At 32.2% G+C, this 20,136-nt stretch overlaps 1 protein-coding gene across 1 annotated transcript in view; it reads left to right on the forward strand.

The window, feature by feature from the left end:
* The window catches only part of LOC106461496 (SCY1-like protein 2), a 177,154-nt gene that overhangs the window by 106,151 nt on the left and 50,867 nt on the right, over nucleotides 1–20,136 (forward strand). The window contains exon 4 of the mRNA XM_022388724.1: nucleotides 10,533–10,680. Within this exon, the coding sequence (XP_022244432.1) occupies nucleotides 10,533–10,680 (148 nt within the window). The remainder of the gene's footprint in view (nucleotides 1–10,532; nucleotides 10,681–20,136) is intronic.

Here is a 20,136-nt window from a genome sequence, read left to right on the forward strand (position 1 = left end):
GGATAGAAACTAGATAGATCCCTGATAATCTGCTCTCATTTAGAGCAACGATCATTTTGAATCGATACGGGGATAGATAGCTAAAAATTTTACCCTATGGGCGCTGGGGGCTGTGGATAGAACTAGCTAGATCCCTGATAATGTGCTCTCGTTTAGAGCAACGTACATTTTGAATCGATACGGTGATAGATAGCTAAAAAAAGTGTTTTCATATTTCAATTACAGGTCATTTTTTTTAATGTACAAGTACCGCTAGATGACTTGCTTTGTCTGTTTGTCTTGTATTTCGCTCAAAGCTACTCAAGAGTTATCTGCGCTAGCCGTCCATAATTTATCAGTGATAGAGTAGAGGGAAGGCAGTTAGTCTACATTACCCACCATCAACTTTAAAGCTACTATTTTTACCCACGAAAAATAAAATTGGCTTTCACATTATAACACATATTCGGTGACAGAGATTCGAACCCAAGACTCGCAGATTGAGAGTCGAACGCCCTAACCACCAGATAACTTGTGGCATGCAAGTAAAGAAAAATCTTCTATAAATAACAAATGAATGAACTTTTCATTTTTAAAATTGATACAGGAGTCATAATATTTCTCTGGGGAATAGTGTTCATTAACTTGTTCATACTGGGGATTCAAGCAAAAGAAGAAATATTGTGATTAGTTCTCAACACATTGTCTGCTTAGGACATTTTAAGCTTATATTTAATTAAAGCGACCTAGTTTTTATGTTACTTGCCTCCAAGGATTCTATTATAAAGCACTGCATGGCGGAAAGCGTAGTGTAAAATTATTAGTTCCTCATTGGTAAACTTCCATGCCTAATTAGTCGTTTACCGGTATTTTCCAAAGTTCTAGCAGTGATATCAGGTGAAAATCAGTTTTGGAGTAACATAGTCTGTTACGGCCCGGCATGGTCAGGTTGTTAGGACGCTCGAATCCCCATCTAACCAAACATGCTTGCCCTTTCAGCCGTGTGGGCGCTATAATGTGACGGTCAATCCCACTATTCATTGCTAAAAGAGTAGCCCAAAAGTTGGTGATGATTAGCTGCCTTTCCTCTAGTCTTTCACTGCTAAATTAGGGGCGGCTAGCGCAGATAGCCCTCGTGTAGCTTTGCGCGAAATTCAAACCAAAATACTATAGTGTGTTAACTTGCAGGTAGGTGCTACAAAGAGAAAAGGTGATTTAAAATAAGCCATTGTCTTTTGCAAATAAATGCTCTAAAAGTTTGCATAAATATATTAAACGAAGACCGGACTTCACGTCATGTGTCAAAAAACTGAAATGAAAAATTTTAAGTAATCGTTGAAAGCTATCCTGTTTATCACACAGCTGATGTACAGGAGTATTGTCTGAATTTTTTCCATGTGTCAACTTCGCCCTTGCAACTTATGCAGGTCTAGACGAAATCCATTAAAATCATCCTATGGTGTTTGTGACAGAAATTTTTATATCGAAACATATTTTGCTGCTACGTCAAAATGTTCTAAACTTGGGTATAGAGATGCAACAATTGAGATATACGTAGCGTCGATTTTCTCAGCATACCATCAGAAGTACTAGAAACAAAAAAAATAGAAAATAATCATGAGGAATTATATTCTTTGAAATGATGAATTTGGGATAAATTTAGGTAAAGTTTGTAATGAAAATGTTTAGAGAAACTTTTTATACAATAATCATCTCTGTGCATATTATTCATTCAGAGAAAGTTTTGTAGGTGTCGCTCATGAAAACATTACATTTCCTTGATCTGGTGTATAAAATGAAGATTATCTCGCCTTTAGCAGTTTATTATAGTTCTGTTACTCAAGTGAGATAAGGTACAGCTAACGCTCAAAGTACTATTAATTATCAAACTGTGTCTCTGGGGGCACATAAAAACAAGTATTTTAATTAATTTTTTTCCTGGAATTTTGCAATGTTTTTACACGAAGCGGACAAGCTCAGTGTAACAACATCCCACGCATTTTGGTTCTCCTGCATTATTTCTGCATTAGTTTCATTTAGATAGCTCCTAGTGAACAGGAATAACCTTTTAGAAGTGTATTAAATCAAACAACAGTAATTGATTTCCTCTTAATTCATCGTTCAATCCAGTTTCCTACGTAACCTGCAATAGTTTTCAATAATTTGGGTTGTAGGATTATATTTTGCTTTACAGTAGATAATTACAGGCTGTAATTTATTTAAAGGTATGGATCAAAATTATCATTGTTAACGACATGTTTGTTTCAGTTTTGTTTTTTATTTCCAGTCCGTGTAAAGGTCAAAGGTATTTTTAAGACCACAATTTCAAAATAGATTAATTACTTTGTTAACAGACTGGTGCGCAATGTGTTCATAGTTTTAGTGTGAGATCACATTGTTACCAATACAGATACATTTTGAACCAGCGCTATATATTAATGAAGTAAATTAAGATTAGAACGACACTTGTGTAAGTTTTTACATAGATGTGTGAAAGAAATAAAGCCAACGTTTAATAGTAAACAATAAATATTTAAAATGAGACCGTCCCCAGTCTAAAAATACAATAAAAAATTCCTTTACTTAATAATTTTTACTGTATAACGATAAAATAAAATACTGTGGGACTGGGAACAACTGACTGCCTTATTATCAGGAGTAAGACGAGAAACGTGTAGACTTTAAGAGGCTGGGGACAGTCTCATTTTAGATATTTATTTTGCACTATTAAACGTTGGCTTTGTTTTTAATACATCTAATGAATTGAATATTAATAATTATATTGTTATTTTTACATATCACAGATACTATACTTAATCAAGAGAAGCATATATCGATTATACAAGCCTAAATCAAAACTTGATTGATAAGTTTTCGCATAAGTTAGATTTCTAGCTTTGTGTTTTTCTTTCAGTGTTTATTTGGAATTAGAACCACATTTAATATTTCCTTTCACCATTTCAATTTATACATTTTGATCCACACATTAATTTAGTGTTTGAAAGATTTGACACGATACACTGACAAAATAAACTGAAAAAAAATAATAAATCAGCTCCGATTGACACAGATTTGTTCTGCTTCTACTGATACAATAACTAGCTTGACGAATAAAATGATACTTCTGAGAATCGAATTAATTTATGAGAAAAGGTAAATTCATGTATAAATTATATAGCTAAAAGTTGTTTAATTTTATCCCTATCAAACAGCTCCCCCCCCCCGATAATTCTGAAGGTTTATCACACTAAAACCGGGTTTCAATACCCGTGATGGGCACAGCACAGATTGTGTAACTTTAGACTTAATTACAAACAAACAAAACCCTGTCAAATTATGATCTTTTTTTTGCTGTATTGTTTTAAATGTTTTAACCGTCAAACATTAATTAGAAAAGTTTTAATCCCATATGAACTAGCAGCTGACAAAAAAAATTAGAGGCAACAAACCAGCTTCTTCAAAGTCAGTAAACTTCAAAACTTTAAACTTTTATATATCATAAATACCTTTGGTATTACAAATTACTCTACATAATGTGTCGTTAAAAGTGCCATTGTAATATTTAACTCAACAATTTTTTCGCACTTCTGATTTGAAATTCATTGCGGGAAAATTCAGAGAAATACAAGAAATAAATCGATATGCACTGCAGTTTAATGTGATTTTTACCATAAACATTCGGTCTATTGGTTTCAATTTTTCGCCAGCTCTAACGTTCAAATAAATTCTATTTTTCTAAATCTAATTTGCCTTTCAAGTTGCGAAGAGATTTAACATCCAAGAAAATAGTATTCTTGAGATACTTTTTTTTATTATGTGCTAAAAACTTAGCGATAAATAAATCAATGACTGTGTATTATTCATAAATTCTTTAGTCACCAAGAAGTTTGCAACATCGTAAACTATAATAAAAATATATAAAAATAGTAAAGGAACATTTTATGAAATTTCTTTGATAAACTTCATAGCAGAATAAAGTTTATTTAGCTTATCAAAGGTTGCACTAAATTTGGATTAGAAAATCCCTACAAAAGTGTCAGCAACGTAATATAGCCCCAAAAAAGAGGGAGGAAACAAATTGGTTACTATGATTCTATGTTATGTTCTTATAATGAACTTCTTAGCCAGAACAGGTGGAATACAGTAGGCACAATATTATATATGAATCTTTGTGGAATCGTAATTATGAAGTTATGCCATAAGTACTTCTGAAGAACTAGTATTGTTCATTTCTTAAGTGATGTTTCTTTAAGGCTCAGCAAGTATTTTTAAACAAATTTTCATTAGTTGCAGTAAAAGTTTTGGTTCTCAATTTAAAATTAGTTTGCACTTCTTTTAGCAGCTTTAAAAATTTTCCCACTATGGTATGGTCTTAGTTATTTTAAAGTAGTTAATATCTATATATTCGTGTTAGGCTTAAAAGTTGTTGTTTTTAACATTTACTAGCATCAAAGGTTTAGCAAAAATATCTCTAAATAAGGAAACCAGTTTGCACCTACCTGTAACTTCAAGTGAAACATAAGATATTTTTAAGAGCGAGGAAAGAACGAACGTTTTCCTTCACATTAACTTTCTCGAAAAATCATATGGTATTATCTCAAGGTGTTCATTACGACTTATTTTACTTTTATCGTTACGTTTCACTGCAACTTTACAAAAGATTTTTCAATTTAGCTGTAAGTTATACAAAATAGAAGTATCTTAATTAGAATAGAAAATTGAAGAGTTTTTTTTAAAAAATCAATTTATAGTAAAAATTACAAACTATAGGATTGTACTATGCTGGATTTCTATCAAAACAGTTCCTTGTCGATTTTGATGTGCAGTTCAGAGTACTGAACGTTTTTTTATGATCCCTTAAAATGTTCAATTTACTTCAGCCTCAACCAAGGTTATTATTCTGTGGATAAGTGAGCTTTCAATCCATAAATTGTTAATAGACAAATATTTGAGTCGTATATGTTCACACAAAAATAATATGTTATCATTATTTTTTAAACGTTTCTGAAGTTAAAACTCTTTTATAAGTGAAGTACATAGAAACATCACACACACACACACTGAGTTATTTATCCCTTGTCTTCGGTAGATGATAACAACCAAAAAATGGGTATCGTAAAAAACACTTTTTTTTTCAAAATGATCGATCCATTTGTAAAACTCTAAATAACTTAAATTTATGGACGAGTAAAACTTACTTAAGACACTAATTATTCTTTGGCCATTGTGCCACAATGAGTTCAATAATTGTAAAAAAAGAAAAAATTAAAATAATAATTCAAAAACACTGTGATTTTTACCTAATAATTTTCCATGCCTTTTTAATAAATGAAAAAAAATATATGAACGACTTTTGAAACAACACAATTTTGAGATTAAATCAAAGTTTACTCTCATACCAAGAAATTTGATCATGAAATACCTAGCCAAGTTGTTTGCCAAGTAAAAATTCTTAATGTAGTACTTTATATTTTAGAGAAGCAGGGAAAAATACAAAAATTAGTCACTAACCATACAGAGCAAAATAGACGCAGACCATCTCAAGTGTTTGAACACTTTTCCATACGTAGCTGAGACTGCAAAAGAACCTGCCTTAAGATAAAAATCAAAACTCTTCACCAATCAACAACCGCATTCCAAATATCAACAAATGTTCTGAAGAAATCCCTATACCTTTTCAGAAAAGGGTCCAGTCTAAAGTGATAAGAATGATAAACGAACCCAACAGTAGCAGTAAATGAGCCCTTCTAATCAATGCATCGACACTTCTAAAGAGGAAGACTTCATAATTTTAAATTTCTTCCTTGTGAAAATTTGTAGTTTTTGTTTTGTTTTTCTAATAAAAGTCGAGTAATAAGCTAGCTAACTGTAGAAATTAAAGCTAAAAAGTAGCATAAATTAATGAAGCTAGTGCTACATAAAAAAGTCCGGAAGTACGTAATATCTAAAACTAATACACAAGGAACCTAAAACAAAACTACAATGGTAAGAACACATTGATAAAATAAGTTGGCATCCCTATTATTAAGGATATATTTACAGCAATCCCAACAATATCTCACGAGATTTCACAAGTTTCGGTTCTTTCTAAATCCGTATAGAAAGCTCAAAATGTAAAATAACTTTAAGAAGTATAAAAAGATATAAAAGAGTGAAATAACATTAATAATACTCATAATTCTTTTGAACATTATTATAATCAATAATATGAATTTTAAAACACGTAAAAAAGAAATTTTTTGCTAATAAGATCCACACACCATTCAATATTCGAAACCAGAGTGTACTTATAAGCGTTCGTGTATTTACATTAGTGCACATCCAACGACACAAACTAATCGTGGATATAAAACAATACTATAAACTATAAACCTAAACTAACATTAGCCACATATAAGAAAGTTATATCATTGTTTTTAACTAATTTCCTTGTAAAAGTTTTCAGTTTTTTACCCGGTATTATTTTGTAAAGTATAAGATATATTACCTATCTTGCTGTCTAATGTGTATGTAATTGTTGCTGTGTATCGTACACTACCTATCTTGATGTCTAATGTGTATGTAATTGTTGCTTACATTAACATTGCTTAAGGACAATAATATAGAAAATTATTATACAAAACTGTTTATCAAATTTCTTGTTCGCATGAACATAGTAATGTAAACGTAACTGTCCTAGTTAATGTAACGAACACGTTACATCTCTTGGGTTTTGCAAAATATTATCGTTTTTCACCTTTTGCGTTTGGCAGTAACAGAATAATCCTTGACACTTGTCTCCACTGGAGTAAGCTATGGTAACAGAGCTATGTGCAAATCGAAACAGTGGTGCAATTTCGGAAAAATCTTGTAGAAGGCCAGGGTGACCTTAATTTCTACAAAATACATGAAATATTGATGACGTAGCACGTTTTGGAGTTCATATGTCAGCTGTAATAACTACGTAAGAGCCGGAGAGTTATGAGGAACAACAACAAAAAAAAAACCAGAAATTTCGACTTTGTATTTATATATTACTATTAATGATTTCTCATAACATATTCCATTAACCAGACGTTTTACATGTGAGAATGATGGAGCATGTTCCACCGAAACATGTAGAATTTTTGAGTTTTGTGTTTGCTTTTAACTTTATACAACAAATTATTGTGCATGTTCAAAAAAGCTGAAGTCCTCAATTGATTTTATTACGTTTTACATTTCTCAAAAAAAAGGCTTAAATGGTGCAGTCCCCCCCCCCCCTACAACCTCAACCTCCCAAATTGGTGCCACTGGATCGAAACTTGAGTGGCGCCAGAGAATGCTTATTTAGGGTAAAACTTCGAAAGTACTTAAATGTATCACAAACTTTAGTGCGTAAATATGAATTTTAATCTGATCAACCAAAAGAAAATAATGACTAAACAGTTTAGTTGATTTAAGTTAGAAATAAATTTTTATTTCAATTCCCTGCAAATTGTATAGATTTGTAATTTTGGAATCAAAAGCTTGAAAATAACTCACAAACTATATAAAATGGTGTTATAAACAAGCGATCTCTGACTTAACTATATTGTTTCCCAAACTGTTCTCGGCCAGTTAAATAGGGAAAATTTGAAAAAGCTGAAAATTGTCTTTTAGCTATCAGTTGTTCTTAAGCAATTTCAAAGAAAATATGCTGCTTTTCTTTAAAAAAAAAAAAAAGGCTTATACCAGTCGTTTCCAACTCCGTGCAAATGATAGAAGCGTCAGTTTTGAAGCTGACCTGCACGTTTATGGTCGTAAAATGCTCGGAATTTTATCCTTGCAGCAGGTGTGGGTGTTATCACGACGGGACACCCGTGACCGAAAAAGTAAGCCATAACAAACGGTTAAAGAAAGTTTCATTGTGATAAGTGTAACGATGCGAATAAAGGCCCCTAGCACAAAATAACATCCACGTACCAACCAGGTATTTTTAAGAAGATTCCAGAAGATGTCTCTGCTCAAGAAATGAGGAGTGTGAGGAAGAAGGGTGGCGGAGAGGTAATACACATTATTGTCGAACTGCTTACCACGTTCGGCTTGGCTTAACTGATGACCATTACCCAAAGCTGCCGCTACAGCCTTCAACCTTTCCAATTGCATCAGAATGCTTGGTAGTTCGCGCCCTACTTATCCCAGATTTTAGGTTTCGCGGGGAATCTACTAACAAACTATCGTACCTTTCTTTGGCTAAATCAGAGATCGCTTGTTAATACAAAAAAAATGTTCTACAAACTCTTTTTACGATGATAAACCGGTTCATTAAAAAGAATATTTTAAGACACGCTATTAAAAAAATTACGTCAACTTTTCATTTTTGTTATCGAATTTGTATTAAGGATAATTAACCCAGTGAAGTAGTTACTAATAATTCCAGATAAACAATAATTTATCCATATAGATCAGAAATAAAAAGGACAAATTAATGAAGGCAATTCTATATAATAAACTAACAAGAAGTACATAATGTCGTAAATACAAAAACTGTAATGATTAGAATACATTGAACCATCATTAGCGTACCCTCGATCTCATAAATATTTTCTGCCGCAATTCCAATAATATTTCACGAGGTTTAGACAGCTGTTCCAGACATTTCCTATTACAATGCATTCATCTTCTATTTAAAAAATGATATTTTGTCTTTATTCTCCTTAAAATCCGTGTTCGATTGAAGTAAGGAAATATAAATAAATAGCATTGTCATTTGCCATTAAAGCATCGGTCTATAGGACATAGGTACGAAATCGTTAGTCTACCAGTGAACACTTATCTAATAATACAACGGTAAATATCTGCAAATAAGCAAATCCTCTCGTATTTAAATATTAAATATCTGTTCTGCAATGCATTCTCTAACATATAAAATCTAAATATATGCAGAAAGCTATGCCCTTTAACATTTAAAATCTAAATATCTGAAGAGTTGCGCACTGTCTGACATTCAAACCTTAAAGATTGTCATGATATCAAAGACTGTTTAGTTTAGATATTATTGATTAATTTAGTTTTGTGAGTGAATATTCTATTATTGTTTAGTTTTTGTTATTTTTGTCATTGATCTTGAGACTATCGAACGTCGCGTACAATACATTGACGTCGAGAATATAGAATGCGGGCAGACGATTAAGTGATAGACATAAATAGTGTGAGACAAGCAGAAACAGCAGATAGATAATAGCAAAAAAAAGAGTAAAGTTACAGGCCAAGGAAAAGTTCTGCGTGAAGTTAACTACTCTAGAAGTGATAGGCCTAACGTTTAATATGTTGGAGTAAGACTAACAGTAGAAAATGAGATAAGAAAAATAATATATTCCATCAAACCGTGGTTCTAAAGTAATTGAATCAGCCTGAGTGCACTTTGACAAAAGGAGCAGAGGATATTTAAGAGAAAGAAGACCAAACGATTACGGTAACTCACGCCACAATTGTAAGTGAATCACACACAGAATACTAGTGCGATAATGAGAGAAAAAATAGTTCGGCTTGTCAACTAAAATTTTAAAGTAATTGAATAAGCCTAAGTGGACTTTTTACAAGAAAAAGATATATATATATATATATATACTATCTTGAAAACAAGTGAAGTGCGTGCTGTTCAATTATCGTTGAATTTATCGCTAACAAGTCACAGACACCTACTGTAGAAGGATCCTAAACCTAACAACAACATAGTATATATTCATACTATTAAGAAATATAAGTAAAAGCCTTTTATTTTGACAGTTGTCGAAAAATAATTATATATTTTTTTATTCTGACAAAGATGAATCTGTAGAGTCACACGCCCTCTGATATCCAGATTTGAAGTATTCCCAGATTTATATATCCTCTAATATTTCATCTGTAAATATTCTACAGAGGAGGAGCTGATGGAAGAGCGATAGGTTTGAGGGCTTATAAGGCATAAAATCACGGTTCGATGCCCGCAGCAGGCAGATCTATATGATGTATGAAAAAGAATCAAAATATTTTTGTGTCTCACTCTTTATTTTGAGATTATTGTAGCTTCATTGATCACCTTATTAAGTTTGAAAACTATTTTGACCTGGTTAGTTTCAATTTTGAGTCATTGACTTTTCATTACTCGCTATTTAGGCGTAAGCTTTAAGTAAAATCACTAGTTAAGCTAAAACACAGTAAGTAGCTTAGATTGTTCAGAAATGACATTCATATCATGCAATTCAATATATTATTAGATCATGTTATCATAAGTTTGCGTGGTAAATAAAAAAAATTACCATATCATATTAAGTTACTCAAGACTAAATTAGACAGAAGTACATTAGATTATCAGTTCTTAAGTAGCTCAACATTAATTGACATGAAACACTATCATAAGTTAATTAAAGAAAAAAAACGTAACGTATGTAGATATACATACATATCTCCCCTCTCAGTGACTCAGCGCTAAGTCTGATGGACTTGTAACGCTAAAAGTGGGATTTCAATACCCATGGTGGCAGAGTACCATAGCCCAATGTGTAGCTTTGTGCTTAACAACACAAAAGTTACATGTATATATATTTACTTCTTTTTCTTTATTTCAGTGAAATCTTAGCCTTCGCCACAGAACCAGTACTTGGAAGTTTAGCAAACATTATGGGTTCTTTGGAAGATCGTCTGCCACAAAGCCTTCCACAATCAGTCACGAGATACTCTTTTGTTGAAACTGAAATAAAATATGGGCTTTTACAGGTGAGTCAGTACCTACTAGTTTTTGTATTTTTCTTGTTGTTGTTTTTCCCCATCATTTGCTTGTGCAAGATGTCACACCGTACATTATAATTTATAGCCTTAACACACTAATGCAAAGGCATTGATGAATCAAAACTGTATTGTTCACATAAGTTGTGTTAAAGATATGGAAAGACATCAAGTATTGGAGTTAAACAAAAATAAATATTTAACAGTTTTTATAAGTTACTATATAAATCGTATTTCAGACAGTCTTTTACATTTATCGATAAACACAGTCGATTTTCCGAAAATTAATGATCCTTTGAATTTTAAGGGTTAGCTTGCTTCATTCATTTTTATTAACGCTAAAGTTCATTACTATTATATTTTCGCCCTCTTTGGTGATTATATTATATTAATTAATATACAACAGCTTCAACCTAATTAGATTAATTGTTATTTCTGTTTTGGATAAAGCAACAATATATGTACGGCATTTATTATAACAACAGTTGTTATGGTGCAAACGTCTTTTCATTAGCAAAGGAAAGTATAACATAGTGTGGTTGAAATATTATCATACATTCTTCTTCTGTTTGAAATATCCCAAAGGGGCTGAATAAAGAATGCAGGATAAAATTTAATAGGCTTAAAACTAATGTGTTTTGACAAGTATAATATAAAATATAGACCAGTAGTTAGTATTACCTTTGTTACCTAAAGCCCGAGTGAACCCTAAATAGTCTATAATTATTAAGCTTATAGCTTTAGTATTTTTTTATTTGTTACTAAATAAACGTACTTCGAATGCTGTGGTTGATTTTTTATTCATATTTTTGGTTCATGTTTAAAAAGAAATAATTTAATACTTCTCTCTTACATAAGTACTTTAGTTAGTGTTAGGCTTAACCTAATTTTTGTTAAGAGTTTATTCAAACATAACTTTTACTTAATTAATTAAATTTAGTTCTACATTGTTTTCTAGGTTTTCCATATTCTTTGAATATAAATATATGTTTAGATTATGCCATTAATATTTATAGAAATATGTTCATTAGCGTACGTATATTTACACGTGTATATTATGGTATATATATATATTATATTTATATTCAGAAATCATTGGCAATTTAAATAAATGTTATTGTAAACACTGATTAAAATAGTAGAATAATTTTAATTATAAACACAGGTGTTTGCATCAGCTAGGATAGCATAAATTACTGTAAACCTCCACTTTATTGTCTAATATTAGTGTATTCTGTTACGTATTGCGAATTTGAAACAGTCCGAACCCGATATTTTTGTTAATTTACGCTATTTGCCAACAAGATTGACACACACCGTTTTCGTTTTTCACACAAATATGTTTTAATATATATATATACAACAGTACAACTTAGAACAACAATTATTACGAATAATTACCACAAACAAAGTTTTATAAACAACAATTTCACTAACTTACAAACAACATAGAATCTTTTTTCTAGTTCAGAGTCTCCTTGATATCCAGCGAGTTAACTTGAAGTCGATGTACGTACAATTGCCGAGAAGGTAGCTAGCTTTGTCAGAGACTGAATTGTTGGACCGTCGAAGTAAGATAATATTTTCATAAAACTACTAATGTCCGATGCGAATTCAGTAATACTTTCGGAAAGATATTAGCGTCTGATGAGGACCCACTGACGTTCGAAAATTATAAGAGTATCCATTTCACCTATACGTCATTTTCTTATCAAACCGCGCATCATGACAAAAAAAAAACATTTTTTTATGTTAATTTACTTAAACCTAAATGTTTCAAAAACCTAATAATCAACTAATTTAAATTATCAATCTTATATTACAATTGAACTAGCAACAGGGGAAGATCCTTTTGACTATAGACGTGTATCATTTCGGTATATAAAACCATAATTAATTTTAAAATTTCGTTTTAGTAAAATAGTTTCACAATCCATTTCCATTTCCATGAAAAAAATCGAGATTAATTATTATTTCTTTGAACAATGAGCTTTGTCCGAGAAAGTGACATGTCATCATTATCTGTTCTTTTGATGTCAGATTCCGTTTGTTTGTAATGTTAAAATCTTCGTTAGTAACTTTTGAAAAATAACTTCACTCTTAAAAAAAACCTTCGTTCCTTCAATCGCTTGTTTCTATTTATAGTTTGGCACTGACAGATTCAACCACTGTTCTAGAAAAGGAAATATTCAACCTACCTTGCTTGTGGTGACTGACAATTTGTTTGTTTGTATCTAAGCACAAAGCTGCACAATAGGCTATCTGGGCCCACAACGGGTATCGAAACCTGGTTTCTAGCATTATAAGTCCACAGACATACCGCTATGCCACTGGGGGGGGGGGCGGTGACTAACGAAACAATATTATTCGTTCTGATAAATAAAGTTCAAGTCATAAAAAAAAGAAATACATAACTAAACCTTTCTTGTACTTTTACTTTAAGGACGAAACATTGATTATTTTTCTTATTGTATTCAAACGCAAAAAATCATAGTGTTGATTATAAGGGGAAATGCAGTCATGTAACAAGCAGTTCTCCTCTTCGTTCAAATAGTTAAAGTATTGAAATCTGAAACATCTAGACCAGGAGACCCATCACATGCTCATATAACATGCTTCTACGATAAAAAAAAAAAACATATATAAAACTGAAATATCTCATCATTAAACAAAAAACACGCTTTAACACGAATCAGTTTAAAACTCTTCATAGTAAACCTGGTCTCTCTAGATTCTTTTCTTGTCTTCACTACTTTTTAACAACATTATTATTTAATAGATTTCCTGATAAAATAATATTTTCTCACCATTTCTACAAATGAAATTTAATTTGAGATTTATACAGTTAGAAGGTTCACCCTTATTTCACACTTATAGAAAAGGTAGTTTTACCTTTCCTTTACATCCTGACAATGTTTTTTACTTTAATGGTGAACTGTGTCTATAAATCGATAATTATTTGGTCTTAAGGTTCCTCAGTTTTGTTTTTCTCTCTCAAACAGAATCTCACTTTAATCTTATTTCTAATCTCCATGCTTTGTTGCATTTTGTGCTTTGGAGACAATTCAGTTATTGAGTAACAAAGACATTTGTTCTTCAGACATATATGTTATAGGAATTTATACTGCCTTCACCAATTCACTTTTTCAAACATTAAATTTAGTAGAGATAATTCTTCCACCCTAAACTACTTGTCAGATTCGCTATATGTGTGTTACATTTATTTTCTTTTTAGTGACATAACGGTTTAGTTGAGAAATGTTCGACAAAATAAATAACCATAGCCTTCAAAAAACAAGTTTGTTCCAGTGGTTTCTGTGATTTAAAGTAATCCTATTTTCTACCCTCTCGTATTTTCTCTACGCAAGATATGTACTGACTGTCTCAAAAATACCTCGTAAATTATTGTCTTATACCTTCACATGCTCAAAATGTCCGCATTCAGTATTTATACACCTTTCATACCGAACTAGAACTGATCTGTGAGCAGAAGTAGCCATTTCTCGAGATATCCTTTTAAACGCTCTGCAGACAAACATCGAATGGACTTATGCAGGCTTTGAACCAGAGCAGTTGAAAGAATTTGTCTTGTTTGTCCGGTGTGTACTATCAACATTTTTTGATGCATGATGCACCGAACCAGTTTCTTCAATTTTCTTTTTCGGTATTTTGATTGATTCTGGACATGGTGGAGTCTTCTTCTAAGAAGCTTCGTATTGACGCTAAACTTTTCGTATTTGTACACAATCTGTATTGCACTAATTCCTTGTTCAGCGCTGAGTATAAACGATCCCCCTTTTCACTTGACTGACCTATCACCAAAACCAGCAACTATATAATACGTTCACTAGGTATCTTGTTTCCATATATTAATTAAAAGTTTCTCATGACACGTTTGTTTTTTGTTTGTTTGTTTTTGAATTTCGCGCAAAGCTACACGAGGGCTATCTGCGCTAGCCGTCCCTAATTTAGCAGTGTAAGACTAGAGGGAAGGCATATAGTCATCATCACCCACCCCCTTACTTTTGGGCTACTCTTTTACCAACAGATAGTGGGACTGACCGTCACATTATATCGTCCCCACATCTGAAAGGGCGAGCATGTTCGGTGAGACGAGAATTCGAACGTCCTAACCACCAGATCATGCCAGGCTTGAACATAGTTTGCTCTGATCGGAAGTTAAAATTAATTCGAGACACACTGCAAGCTATATACTAAATGTATATCAGTTACACTAGATACATTATGAATTTAGCTGATAAGCGAACTACATACCATTACACCAGATACCTTTCATTTCATTAAGCTATATACACTGCACACGTCAATATATCAGATGCACTTCTCACCACTACCACTAGTTACATTCGATGGCCTCTCGTTGGCTCAGCGGTAAATCTGGGGGCTTATAACGCTAAACTTCGGGCTTCGATTCAAATATGGGCACATCACAGATATCCCATTGTGTATTTTTGTGCTTAACAACAAACATATGTCATCATGCTATTCGCACTACCTGCGAATAGAAAATATAATTGATATTTTAAATGATAGATAAAACTTTATGTGACATCCAAGTATTTCCAAAGATTCCTTCGGTTGAAAACTTGGAGGTAAACAGCAAGATCTTTCTTTTGCGAACACGTATGTCACGAACAAAGTGGAGCACTTTCGAAATAACGTTTAGTAATATTTATGGTATGGAATAACCTGAGTGTGGTTTAGTACAAAGCCTTTCCTCCTATATAGTAAACATATCAAGTATACAATAAGTCCAGTAAAGCAAGTGATGAGATAGTGTCAGAATTTAAAAATATAATTATTTCGCTAATTGTCAAAATAAAAGGATTTTACTTATATTTCTTAATAGTATAAGTATATAATGTGTTGTTGATGGGCTTACGATCCTTCTACAGTAGGTGTCTGTAGGTGACTTGTTGCCCTATTTTATAACAAACATAACATCTCTTCTCCCTTCTGTCTATTAACCTCGTGTCACCTTTGGTAAACTCCTGCTTCTGGTCAGCCATCACTGGCTTCAAATTTAACTGGACATTCGAGGATTTGCCAGTTATAATACCTCCATATACTGTTCTGCCAGCTTGATCATCTCGTCTACGTCTTTTGGTACTCTCTTCTTTAGGAACAGTGACATGTCAGTTGACCACGTGATCATGAACTTTTCACGTACTAATAGGTCTGCCAGTATCTTAAAACTATTTTCACACATGCCCATGTCAGTCCATCTGGTGAAATATCGCGGCAAACGTGCCACAAACTGAAAGTTTTTTTTTATTCCTCTGAACTTCCGACGAAAACCTTCTTCAGTAAGTTCATATCGTGTCAATAAAGCCACTTTGTCATAATCCATGGCATCTTCTGACGTCATGCCAGCACATACTTGTAGGCCTTTTCCTGTGAGAAGTTGGTTGAGACAGACTGCCCAGTCGCCTTTGTCCCAGTTCTGACTTTGGGCGAATCTATCATATCTCTCCAGGAAAGCATCCATGTCATCTTTATGTTAATCAAATTTGGGCAGATTGGGTCGGCTGGCCCTGACCCATTGTCATTCTTGGGTCTTTCTTCCTTTAGTTGGGTGAGGTTTTCTATCTTAATTTTGTGCTCTTATTCTCTCTATTTGCAGTTTATCCTTTCTCTCATTTTCTTCTTTCTCAATCTGTATTCTCATTCTATCTATTTCCAGCCTCTCCTTTCTCTCATTTTCTTCTCTTTCCTTTTTTCTTTTAGTCTCTCTTCCTCTCTTCTCTGTCTACGCTCTTCTTTCTTTCTTTCTAATTCTTGTTGATGTTTAACATATTATGGTAGTTCACTCTCTTTTAACCCAAAACGTTCTCCAATTTCTATCAATTTATCAAACTTTGACATAGTTAATAGCGTGATTGTAATCACTACATTATTTCCGTTACTACTACAGTTGTGCGTATGTAGGCCTACTTATTTCCGCTGTCGTTCACGTTTTCTTCTATCGCCGTTTACCTCTGTATAATCCTGACTGTGGCTCGCCAATTGTCATAATTTAAAAAAATATATAACTCTTTTCGCCAGTTGTCAAAATAAAAGAATTTTACTTATATTTCTTAATAGTATAAATATACTATGTTGTTTATGGGCTTAGGATTCTTCTACAGTAAGTGTCTGTGACTTGTTGATGATAAATTCAACGATAAATGAACAGCACACACTTCACTTGTTTTCAAAATAATATATGTATATTCGGAACAAGTTAAACGTATGTACAACAAATTATTCACACTATAGAGATTATAGGCATATCATAAACACTATACATATAGTTCTCTTCTTTTTGTCAAAGGTCCACTTAGGCCTATTAAAATACTTCAAAATTTCAGTTGACAAGCCGAACTATCTTCTCTGTTACTATCGCACTAATATTCTGTGTGTGATTCACTTACAATTGTGGTGCGAGTTACCGTAATCGATTGGTCTTCTTTCTTCAAAATATCCTCTGTTCATTTTGTCAAAGTGCACTCAGTTTGATTCAATTACTTTAGAACCACGCTTTGACTGAATAAATTCTTCTTCTTATCTTCTTTACTACTGTTAGTCTTACTCTAACATATTAAACGTTAGGCCTGTGTTAATCGTTAGGCCTATCACTTCTTCGGCAGTTAACTTCACGCCGAACTTTTCCTTGCCCGTAATTTTACTCTGTTCTGCTACTGTCTCTCTGCTGTTTTTGCTCGTCTCACACTATTTATGTGTATATCAATTAATCGTCTGGCCTTCTAGAAATCTTTATATTCTCAATGTATTGCACGCGACGTTCGATAGTCTCAACATCAATGAATTGTAAACATAACTTCCTACAATCATCTGCTTTTAACTCTTATTATAACAAAAATTAAACAATAATAAAATATTCACTAACAAAATAAATTAATCAATAATATCTAAACTAAACAGTATTTTATATCATGACAGATAGTAATCAGGACTGCCGTTTTTAATTTACTAAGAATCAGCTGAGCTCCTATCCACAACCTCAGTATTATAGCGAGTGATGGATTTTTGAAGTTGAGATTTTTTTATCATTAACTAAGGTAGAAGCAACTTAACTCACGATTTTTCCGTAGGCGGTTGGATTGGAAAGCTGCCTATTTTATAGAGGTGTCTGATATTGGAAAACATCAAAGAAATTCCAAACTTTTCGTGCTTGATCAAGAATATAATCGTAAAAGAACAGCTAAAATTATTTTAGACTTAAGCCACTGTCAAAATCTACTATGTTGTTTCAATTATATACAAAGACTAAAGGATGTAACTGAATGAACGCGATGAAATAATAAGTAAAGACTCATGAATGATAAGAGTCAAGAGTAGACATGAAAGGGACTTCTGAAAGTATATCGTTATTGATAAAAATAAAATAGTACTGAAAATTATTGGCCAGATGTGATGAAAAGCAATAAGTAGGCCTGATAATGGTGTAAATAAAAATATAACAATTGATGAAGTGTTGTCTTATAACGAAATGTGATGAGAAAAGAAAGTATGAAAGACCAGTGGGTAAAGTTAGATTTAAAAAGGTATCAGTTAAATAATTAAAACATAAAGTAACTCAGAAACAGCAAAAAACCTGAAAAAATATTTCACTTAATTCTACAGTCAAGAAAGAACTATCATGGTTATAAATTGGCGGAGAAGAAATTGAAAACAAAGATGTTCTAGCAAACTTTCTATCAATTTGGCAGTGAACTTCAACAACGTTTCTTTAATAATTTAACGTAGATTAAAGTCACGCTCTTTAAGTGCCTTATCATGCTTTCTATGTTACCTATGTTGTTAAATATTTATTTGTAGCTACACTAATTCTACGTTTCAAAAGTAGTACAAATAATATTCAATTATTTAATTGAAAGTTTATTATCGAACCACCAGGGTGTGTTGTATAATTTGTTACTCTTATTTATGTAGCACTTCGATGTTTGACTAGCTCCGCACTAATATAAAGGCAACCTAAGCCTTACAAACAATTTTGTAGGAAAATATAGGGATGATTGCTTCTTTTCTCTTAACCTTCGACAGACATTTACAGAAAATAGTTTCAAGGAATTACACTTGATCATTAATTCATACTGTTTGCTGTTATTGAATCTAAGATTTGTATAACGAGTAAGAAACATCAATTTATTTACATTTAATATATATTACCTTAGTTTGTAGGAGACAATTGTTTGAATAATTCATGTGTTTAATTTAAATGTAATATGTTATAACTTTATGCATTCTTATTCAGTGTACAGTAAAAGCCAACAAGATTAAACAGATATTACTGTATTTAAAAACTGGGAGAAAGTAGCCATTTATTGTAGTTAAAATATGTTATATTTACATTTCATATTAAATTCATCCATGATCTTATGGTAACTATATACTTTCTTTGCACAATATAACACTCCGTTCAGATGTTGATACAGGTTTTTTCTCATCTGATACATTTATATCATTAGTTTGCTATACTTATTCAATCATTATTAACCTACAAACAAAAGTAAACGGGTATTGTATGTATAACAGTATTACAATGTTGCCAGCTTAGCTCGGAGATTAATATTGACTAACCTACCTCTCCTTTAGAGTTATGTAGCTCGAGTAACCTTGTCTCGTGAGTTGGAAGGTTGTTAAACTTCCTGTTTCACTGTGTAGCCAACTTTCAATAAGTCATCTTCATCCAGTCATGAAATCGAGAAAGTCTGGAGAACCGAATGTGATTCAGTTATTTGTCTTTTTTTATGTGCTCCTGCGTTAAACATACTATCGCACTTTATATAATGTTTACTTTTAGGCGCCATACATTAACTAGTAATTCATCTGTACATGTGTACTCCAGTATACGTAGAACCGAAAAAAACATTTTATAAGTACTTTAATGTAACATTTGAACAAGGAGACGTATAAGGAGCTATTCAACAGTTGTAAGCTATCGAAACATAAGTTTTATATTTCTTCCTTCCAGATTGTTTGTTTTTCTTCCTATACATGGATATATAGTACCTTTACATTGAACTTTATTGCTTTTTGATATTTATTTTCAACAAATTTTAATATATTATAAGTTTTTAAACAGAAGATCAAAATTTACCATCTCTGAAACAGATACTGGTAAATAAACGACGTTTTTTGTTTATGTTTTGATTCTAATCCAGAATATACTTTCCCTTGTTTGTTTATCATTTTGAAGGACTATACCTTTTGAATTTTTTTAAGGAAAATGTCTACACTTGATCATGGACAATCACGAACTTCGTAAAGATTTTTACATTGTTGTTTTCTGATTTCACCTTACTCTTGTTAGGATAACCTGGATATACCGCAGAACATATACACACACACACGTATATACATATATATAGAGAGAGAGTTTTATACACAGTCATCTCTGGAGACCAAATGTTTCACTAAACA

The sequence above is a fragment of the Limulus polyphemus genome, unplaced genomic scaffold (assembly GCF_000517525.1).
Source record: "Limulus polyphemus unplaced genomic scaffold, Limulus_polyphemus-2.1.2 Scaffold39, whole genome shotgun sequence".
NCBI classification, from domain to species: Eukaryota; Metazoa; Arthropoda; class Merostomata; order Xiphosura; family Limulidae; genus Limulus; species Limulus polyphemus.